The 9,251-nt window shown below is 61.0% G+C and overlaps 1 protein-coding gene across 2 annotated transcripts; it reads left to right on the top strand.

Moving 5' to 3' along the window:
* On the top strand, positions 1–8,563 carry BRINP2 (BMP/retinoic acid inducible neural specific 2). 2 transcript variants are annotated; one of them, XM_085299632.1, is made up of 7 exons: positions 1–311; positions 2,916–3,106; positions 3,287–3,486; positions 4,031–4,136; positions 4,874–5,110; positions 5,894–6,116; positions 6,509–8,563. In XM_085299632.1, the coding sequence occupies exons 1-7, from the start codon at positions 55–57 to the stop codon at positions 7,623–7,625; spliced, it is 2,331 nt and encodes a 776-aa protein (XP_085155758.1). In that variant the 5' UTR covers positions 1–54; the 3' UTR covers positions 7,626–8,563. The 2 variants fall into 2 exon arrangements, with proteins under 2 accessions (XP_085155758.1, XP_085155757.1); XM_085299631.1 differs by having other exon boundaries at positions 1–326.
* Positions 8,564–9,251: the final 688 nt, after the last annotated feature.

Raw genomic sequence — 9,251 nt, 5'->3', positions numbered from 1 at the left:
GTCCCCGAGGACGGCGCGGGGCGAGAATGACGGAGCCGGCCGGGCGGCAGAAGCATGAGGCGGCGGGACGGCTCTCGCTCTGAAGGGCCCCGGCGGATGCTCGCGTGGCCGCTGGCCCTCCTGGCCCTGAGCGCGTGCTGCCGCCGCGGGGCGGGCGGCCCGGCGCCCGAGCAGCATGCCTCCGCCGCGGCCGCCTCCTCCTCCTCCAACGCGGCACCCCTCGACTGGCTCCTCTCCGACCGTGGCCCCTTCTACCGAGCCCAGGAGTACGTGGACTTCGTGGAGCGCTACCGGCAGGGTTTCACCACCAGGTACAGGATCTACAGGTGAGCGGCAGCACCAGGGCCGGTCCTTTGGCGGGAAGGGGCTGCGCAGTGGGGCAGCTCGAGGGCGGAGGGGTTCGTGTCGCAGGGCACCGGCTGGAGAGCATCTGATCCCAATATATGGCTAAGCCAGACTGGCCAGGATGGGTTGTCCCACCCCAGGGAGGGGAAGGGAGGGTCGGCTGGGCAGTGGAGCCCGCGCGCCGGGGAGAGCAGAGCCCCTGGCCCAGCCCCTCGCAGGGTGGGCTGAGACACGGATGCCGGGGTCGGACCCCAGCACGGCCCCGCCAGACGGTGCTCCGATGGCCCCCGGGCCATCCAGGAGGAGACCTGCGATGACGGAGAGCCCAGAGGCAGCAGCGCGAACAGGTCCGCTGGGACCGGGACCAGCGGCAGGGCCAAGCAGGCCGGGACACCCCCAGCTTGGCCCGTAACCGGCTGTAGCTGCTTGCTGCTGGCAGCCGCCTAGGCAGAGCGCAATGGTTTCCACCGTGCTGGTTTTCCTCGCTCTTCCCACGCCACGCGCGAAGCAGCTCCCACCTCGGCCAAGTGTTGGCCACGACTGCCCAGGAGCAACGTGGCCGGCACGGGGAGGGCTGTGCTGTCTTGGGGGAAGGACTCTACGCACGCTGAGGCTGGCGCCGGGGAGCTTCTTGCAAAGGAGCCTCGCTGGAAAACGAGGCTTGAGCAGCAGCAGGCTCCACCAGCATCTGCAAGGGCAGCCCACAGCAAGCCCTTGCTCCACTGCCCAGCTGCTAATTGGGGCTGCTAAACCTGCTGCTAACGAGCAGCAGAAGCCACCTGATTCTCCCTAAATTCCTTCCCCCCTCCCTGGAGAGGAGGTTTCTCACACCAGCGCAGGGCCCCCRTGCTTCCTGCTGGGGGATCGGACGGCAGTGCTGGGCTTAGCGTCACCCGGCACCCCTGGGAGCCCGCTGCTCCCGCGCCCCTTCTGACGTGCCGCTGTGCYGGGGCCCCCGCAGCCCCCAGAGGCCGCCGGTGACGCTGGCGGGACAGGGAGGAGCCCGCGGGGGAACGCAGCCGGCTCGCTCGCGTGCGCGCGTGCCTCCTCCGAGGCGGGTAATGGGCCGGCAGCTTGTTTTGCCGTCAGGACGGGCTGTCGCGTTGCGGTTTACAGCCCAGCGTTTCCCTGCCAAAAAGCTTCGGGAGGGCTCGGCCCGCGGGGCTGGAAGCAGCCCGCGCCGGGCACGCAGCGGTGTGCAAAACCTTATTCCCACCTTGCGTCGCCGTCACCCCAGTGCGTCCTCCCTTTCTGCCCCAGGCTCTTTAGCCTCCCGCCCTCCGGGCAGCCCCTTCCCCTCCCTCCGGGAGCACGGTTTCCTCGCTCCCTGCCACCCAGCACTGCTCCCGTGCCCTGGTACTAGGCTTGCAGGGCCCGCAGGTCACCCTGGCAGGCAGCCCGGCACCCTGTGAGCCCCCAGGCGGCTTCCCCRGCTTGGCTTGGTTTCCCTCCTCCTCCTCTGTCTTTCCCAATCAGCCCTAATTAAACTGTCTGAAAGCCGCAGCCTGATTTTAATTAGAGCAAAACGGTGACGATTAGGCAGAAATTGGCCAAACGTTGTTTACGGGGCTGTTGTTTTGAGACGGCAGCGAGCTGGTGGGCTGCCTCCGCGCCGTGGGGCGATGTCAGGCGCCGCGGCGGGTGCCGCCGCCGGGGCTAGGAGGGGACGTAGGGACGCAGCCACCCAACGCCCGCGCACCCTCCCCCGCCAGGCTGGCAGCCCGGGAAGACGGAAAACGTGCGTAACACGAATTAGCCCCGGGCTTGCCCGGGAGGGCGCCCCAGCRCCCCTCACCCTCTCCGCAGCGGCTGCTTTGCAGAGCCACAGCCCGGCTCATCCCAGCATCTCCCGCCTTGTACACAACGCTATCAATATTTCAATGCAATACGCACCAGCTATCGGACTTTCACCCAGATCCGTAAGGATGCGATGTCTGAGAGGGGAGTTGGAGATGGATTAGGCCCGTCCGGACACGCAGGCACTCCTGTGCGACGGAGCCGTACCCGCTGGTGATTAATGCCAAGCGGAGCTGACCGATTCGTCAAGGCTAGCGGGCATCTTCAATACTTGTAGCTCATTATTACCACTGATGGCTTAAGGAGGGCCTAGGTTTCGTTCGGGCTCCATCCATAATCCGCAACATCAGCCCAGGCGACCCTGAGGCCAGGGAGACCAGGACGCCTGGCTCCTCCGGCTGCATCCCTGGCCATCTCCCAGTGATCCTGCACTGAGGAGCTGGAAGAGGGGCAGGTCCTTCAGCTCCAGCTCCACCAAGGAGGTAGGGAGGCTGGGATGGTCCCTTTAGAAGCTTCTCCAACTATTAATCCTCTGCAGCGCCACAGCTACCTGCTTTGCCTTGCTGAAGTCCAGTTTGTCCTGAGCTTCTCATATGTCCCTCAGACCTCCAAAGGTGGTCCTGGGGTTGCGTCYGCCCCGGTGCACCCTGTCCAAGGAAAGCCTTGCCAGCTTTCTGTCCATCACAGCGCGCTCCCTTCTCTCTCACACCTCTGTTTCCTGGCTCATCTGGCTCCTGCGGCTCACGGCTGCTTTCCTTGGCTTCTTTCCGCAGAGAGTTTGCTCGCTGGAAGGTGAACAACCTGGCCCTGGAGAGGAAAGATTTCTTCAGTTTGCCATTGCCCCTCGCCCCCGAATTCATCCGCAACATCCGCCTGCTGGGACGCAGGCCCAGCCTGCAGCAGATCACCGACAACCTCATCAAGAAGTATGGGACGCACTTCCTGCTCGCCGCCACGCTGGGAGGTGAGCACTGCCCGCTGGGCCCCTCGCCGAGGCCGCGGTTTCCAAGCGCCACTCGCTCCATTTTCCAACTGCACGGATGGCTTGGAAAATAAACACTCTAGATGTTTTTGGAGCAATAATGCTGAGGGAGGGGAGGCAAGAAACCCAGCTGCCCCTAAAACGTGTGCCATGTCCCTGCAGGAGAGGAGTCCCTGACCATTTTCGTGGACAAGCGCAAGCTGAGCCGGCGAGCAGAGCCCGTCGGCGCTGCAGGAGGGGCTGGGAACGGCTCGGCGGTCTCGTTGGAGACCCTGCACCAGCTGGCTGCCTCCTACTTCATTGACCGGGAGAGCACCCTGCGCCGGCTCCACCACATCCAGATTGCCACTGCGGCCATCAAGGTAGATGAGGCACGCGAGGGAGAGGGCTGCGCGGGGCAGACAGCGCCCTGGGCCTCGCCAGCAGCCCTTTAAAGCTGGCGGAGGCCGTAAAGCAAGGGCACGGGGCTGAGCGCGGGGCTGCACGGCTGCAGGCAGCGGCTGCTGCCGCAGCACTTTGCGCGGGGTCGAGCAAACCCACGTCTCCGCTAAGCAAGCGCCCCCCCCGGGCAGCGGGAGCAGGGAGCGAGCGAGCCCCRGCAAAGTTAGCACGTTTGCGTTATTTATGGGAAATTGGGCAYGCTAATGAAGCCACATCTTTCAGTGGGCTGCAGGCAGGGCTGCTGGCCGCCAACAGGCCAATTAGCAGGCAATTACGTCTCTCCAAGCCGCTGCGGCATCCCCTCGCTTCAGGTGGTGGGGCCAGCTCTGTTGGGGGCTGCTCGCCACCCCTCTGCTCGCACCGGTGCCCCTCCCGAGGGAGCGTTTCAGCCCCGCTGGCAGAATCGCCCCCGTCCTGCGTCCGTACGTCCCTCCCGAGCCCCTGACGGTCTCTGCTCCKGCCTAGGTAACGGAAACGCGGACGGGGCCGCTCGGCTGCAGCAACTACGACAACCTGGACTCGGTCAGCTCCGTGCTGGTGCAGAGCCCTGAGAACAAAGTGCAGCTCCTCGGTGAGGGCCGGGATGGCCGCGGAGGGGGGAGGGAGGGAGGGGAGCGGCCACAGCCAGAAAAAGCACGTTATCCCCTAGCAAATAATTAAGGGGGCCTCTATAGGCATAAAAACCCTGGGAAACGAAGGCCCTTTGGCATCGTGATCCAGCCACGCGTGGCGAAGATGCAGAGACGCCCGGTGCTGGCCGGGCAGGACGCCTAACGCAAGCCGGACGCCCGCTCGGGCTTCGCCGCCTGCGTGAGCCGATCGACAACCCGCTGGCGAGAGCGGGGGCGGCCACCCGCGCGGCAGGGACAGCGCTGCTCCAGGGGCGCCGCTGAATGCCACCGTAGGACGCCCACGGGCGTGCAGGGGCTGTCAGAGGGGATGGGGCATGCTGCAACTAAGCTGTCGCTTTTAATTTAAGGGTTGGGGGGGAATCAAAGCTGGACAGGAAGGGACTGTTGCTCATCTGCCAAGAGGAGCCAAGATCAATAAAGAGCCAAGACAAGCGGCTCCGCAGCAAATCGTCAGGAATATGGGATGGAGGCGGCGGTGAGACCCTGCGGGGCAGCGGGGCTGCGAGGCGCTGTCCGTCGCCACCCAGGCGGTGGCGGGCACCAGGCCCCGGCCGCCGGAAAGCCTCCTCCCGCCCTCGCCTGGCCCAGCGTCCGGCCCCGGCCAGGTGCTGCAGAGCAGGAGGCCGGGGCCAGCTTAGCGCCCGCTGAGCCCCTCAAGGACCCCTCTCTCCGGCAGGGCTGCAGACGGTGCTGCCCCACCACCTGCGGGAGCGCTTCGTGGCGGCCGCCCTCGGCTACGTCGCCTGCGGCTCCGAGGGGGAGCTGGTGTGCCGGAGCAACGACTGCTGCTGCCAATGCCACCCTGCCTTCCCCCAGTGCAACTGCCCCGAGGCGGACATCCAGGCCATGGAGGGCAGCCTGGCCCAGCTCCAGCGCGCCTGGGAGAACCACCACGGCCAGTTCGAGGAGTCAGGTGAGGGCACGGCGAACCACCCGGGACCAGCCCTGAAACCAGCACGGGAACCACAGGGCTCCTGTGGACGGGGACACCTCAGCGGGGCCAGCCCCTGGTAAACCCTACTGTCGTCCTTGTGTCTGAAGAGAAAGCTGAAATCCTGCTTGTCAGAGAAAGGCAGCGGGTGCAGCAGAGGCTCCAGGGCAGGATTTAGGGCAGTAAGACCAGCTTTCGCTGGGGATGCTCAGCTCAGCTCCCATGCAGCTCCGAAGGGAGCCATCTAGGCAAGGTACAGAGTGAATCTAAGAAGTACCACTTCATGCTCGTGCCCACAGAGCTCCCAGGCTCATGCAGATGGGTCTTGCTGCAAAGACCTTAGAGCCTATGGGCATTTTTCATGGAGAGTGGCAACCTCCAGGGACTACAGGGCACGTTTGTGCAGGAACCGGGCACGCTCGCCTCTTGGCTCGCCCATCATCCAGCCTTGAGCGCAGCAGGAGTCACTGCAAGCGCTGCAGAGCATGCTGTTACTGCTCCAGCAAACCTGAAAGCTCCCAAGGACCAAACTGAGAGCTGGGGCAACACAGGAGAGGGCCTTCCCCCAGACCATGCAATGACCTCTCCACCAATACTTTTTGGCTGTACCTTGACTAGAGACCAAGTATTGGGCAGACTGAGGGGCAGAGCAGGGCAAATTTTCACCTGGAGGAAGGCTGGATGGAGGCAGTTCCAGCAATACCTTTGCGTCTTCCCTTGCTGCTTGCCTCCCCAGTTTTACTAACTCAGTCCCTCTCCACACAGAAGAGTTTCAGGCCCTGGTGAAGAGACTGCCAAGGGACCGTTTTCTGAACAGGACAGCCATCTCCCACTACTGGGCCATGGACCTGGATGTCCAGCATCGCTATCAGCAGCTGGGCACCAGCTTGAAGCTGCTCTCCAGAAAAACCCACCGAATCATCCGGCGGCTCTTCAACCTCAGCAAACGCTGCCACAGGCAACCTCGCTTCAAACTGCCAAAGGAGAGGTAGGTATCTCCTCACCAGCCACAATGAGCCAGCCCTGCTGGCTTGGCCCTGTCCCCCAAGTCAAATCTCTGACTGGAGTTTAAGACCCATTGCCTATCTCCTGGTGGGTGGGACTAGAGGAGCCCCCACCATGATGGAAGGAAACCTGGCRGTAAGAAGGCAGTGCAGGTTGAGTTAAGGCCTGGAGGTGGAAAATCAGGCTCAGCTTAGGAGAGGTCATCAGAGGCACAATGGGGGGACACACACACACATGCGCACACACACACACACACACACACACACAAAAAAAACACCCAGGCACAAGGTCCTTCCTCCCCAGAGAAGGCCAGTCACTCATTCACAATGGCCAACGTAAGCATCCCTCCTCCCTTGCCTCCTTCTCTTCTGCTAGGTCTCTACCATACTGGTGGAGCCGCGCTCAGTCGCTCCTGTACTGCAGCGAGACCACCGTGCCTGGGACTTTCCTGGAAGAAAGCCACAGCTGCACTTGCCCCTCTGAGCAAGCCTCCTGCCAGGGGCCCATACCATGTGCCTTGGGCGAAGGGCCAGCCTGTGCCAGCTGTGCTGAGGACAACAGCACCCGCTGTGGGGCCTGCAACCATGGCTATGTGCTCACCCAGGGCTTCTGCCGTCCCGAAGTGGCTGACTCCCTGGAGCACTACCTGGGTCTTGAGACAGACCTGCAGGACTTGGAGCTCAAGTACCTCCTCCAGAAATGGGACAGCCGCATCGAGGTGCACTCTATCTTCATCAGCAATGACATGCGCTTAGGGAGCTGGTTTGACCCCTCCTGGAGGAAGCGCATGCTCTTGACGCTGAAGAGCAACAAGTACAAGCCTGGGCTAGTTCACGTAATGCTGGCCCTCTCTCTGCAGATCTGCCTCACCAAGAACAGCACCCTGGAGCCTGTAATGGCCATCTATGTCAACCCCTTTGGGGGAAGCCACTCAGAGAGCTGGTTCATGCCCATCAACGAGGGCAACTTCCCAGACTGGGAAAGGACTAACGTGGATGCCTCTGCCCAGTGCCAAAATTGGACACTCACTTTAGGGAACAAGTGGAAGGCCTTCTTTGAAACGGTCCATGTCTACCTGCGAAGCCGCATCAAGTCTCTGGATGATAGCTCCAATGAGACAATCTACTATGAGCCCTTGGAGATGGCAGATCCCTCTAAGAACCTTGGGTACATGAAAATCAACAGCTTGCAAGTCTTTGGCTACAGCCTGCCCTTTGAACCGGATGCTATTCGCGACCTGATCCTCCAGCTGGACTACCCCTACACACAGGGCTCCCAGGACTCRGCCATGCTACAGCTTTTAGAGATCAGGGACCGGGTGAACAGGCTTTCACCCCCTGGCAAAACCCGCCTTGACCTCTTCACGTGCTTGCTCCGCCACAGGCTCAAGCTGGCCAACAACGAGGTGGCAAGGATCCAGTCCTCCCTGAGGGCCTTCAACGCAAAACTGCCAAACACGGTAGAGCAGGAGACAGGCAAGCTGTGCAGCTAACAGCCAGGGCTGCACAGATCTCAGAGCAAGGAGGCCAGGAAAAAGGACTCCAGGAAAAAAAATCCTAAAAAAAAATTAAAGCAAGGCCTTACCTTGGTACCAACCGCATGCTTCTGTGCTAGCCCCAGTGACTGGCCAAAGAGATGGCAGCGCTCGCGCCAGTGAAGGAAGGCAGCAGAATGGCTCGTGCAGCTCAGACTGGCTCCAAGCGTAGGGATGTCGCCAGCAAGCCCAGCCTGCAGTGCTGTGGTTTTAACGCACCTTCCCGCTGCCGCTCCAGGAAGGATGCACGGCTCTCACAGCCGATGTGAGGTTGTGGGGGAAGCAGCTCGGCAGGAGGCAGCTGCAGGCAGGTGAGGAGCCAAACCCTGAGATGGCGTTGGCCCAGCGTGCTGAGGACCCTCCACACCCCACTGGGCGGAGGAAAGCAGCAGCGTGTCCTCAGCACCCTCACTTCTGTATCCTTTTTAAGAGAGGAGTCTACCACCACCTTTGCTTTACTTCCCCACACGCTTTCCTATGGCTGCGTCCTCACGCACAAGCTCGTGGCACGGGGCTGGGAAACTCCGTGGGGCCTCTTTGCCCCATCACGGTAAGGCAGGCATCTTGGCAAGCGTCCCTCATCTGCCGCGCTCGTCCTGCACTGCGGTGCTCCAAGCCGAGGTGGCATCGCTGCTCACGWGGGCAAGGACTCGGCATCCGCTCCAGGGATGTTGCTGTTACGGATGGATGTGGACATCTTTGGGCCGCTTTTCCTTATGACAACAACAACAAAAAAGAAGAGAGAGAGAAAGGAAAAAAGTTTTATTTATGTATTTATCTGGTTGTTTTGGAGGGCTTTTTTTTTCTTTTTTCCTAACCTATTTACTCGGGGAGGGTCATTCCTTGTCAGTGGCTACAACCAAGAGACATCTTAGTAAAATGTTACGTTTAATATATTTTTTAAAAATGCCTTTTTGAGCAAAAGAGCAACCAAAAACAACCACAAAAAAAAGAACAGTTACTGTCATCTCTGGTCCTGGCTTTTCTGTTGCTGTGTTTGGGAGGGAACAGCAAGGAGGCCACGGTGCATGCCTGAGCACAGCTTGGTGCAGGTGGTGGGGAGGAGGCAGCCAGATGCCCTAGTGCTGCAGCTCCCACTTGCTCCCTTTCACCCTCGCATTTGCTCCCAGTTCTGGTACCGATAAGATTTGCCTGCAAATCCATGGGAGAGAGGAGAGCTAATGCCTTACTTTCATCTCCTCCCTCCATATGGCTCCTCCATCCCCACTGCAAGTGTATGAGAGAGAGAGGAGCCGACCCTTAGCTCTAATACTAGATGAGATGGTGAATAACTGACCCTCATTCACCCTTTCCAGGCCACTTCTGATTTTATAGCCAGTTATGAGATCCCCCCATCAGCCATCTGTCAGACTGAAGCATCTCAGCTCCCTGACTTGGTCTGCTCCATACTTTTGGTATCCTTGATGCCCTTCTTGGGCACCCGTATATGAGGAGACAAACGGAAGCGACCACAGAAGTCCTTCAGCTGGGAACATCGTGCCCCAGGTGGCACCAGCTATTGCTGTGTGACGCAGAGAATTCAGCTCAACCTGAAAAGCAGGTTGGCCCTGCCCCACGCACAAC

This window comes from Rhea americana, unplaced genomic scaffold (genome assembly GCF_003343005.1).
Source record: "Rhea americana isolate MKP2758 unplaced genomic scaffold, rheAme1 scaffold_151, whole genome shotgun sequence".
Lineage (NCBI taxonomy): Eukaryota > Metazoa > Chordata > Aves > Rheiformes > Rheidae > Rhea > Rhea americana.
Note: the sequence above shows the minus strand (reverse complement) of the source record. Positions and strands in the feature narration are given on the sequence as shown.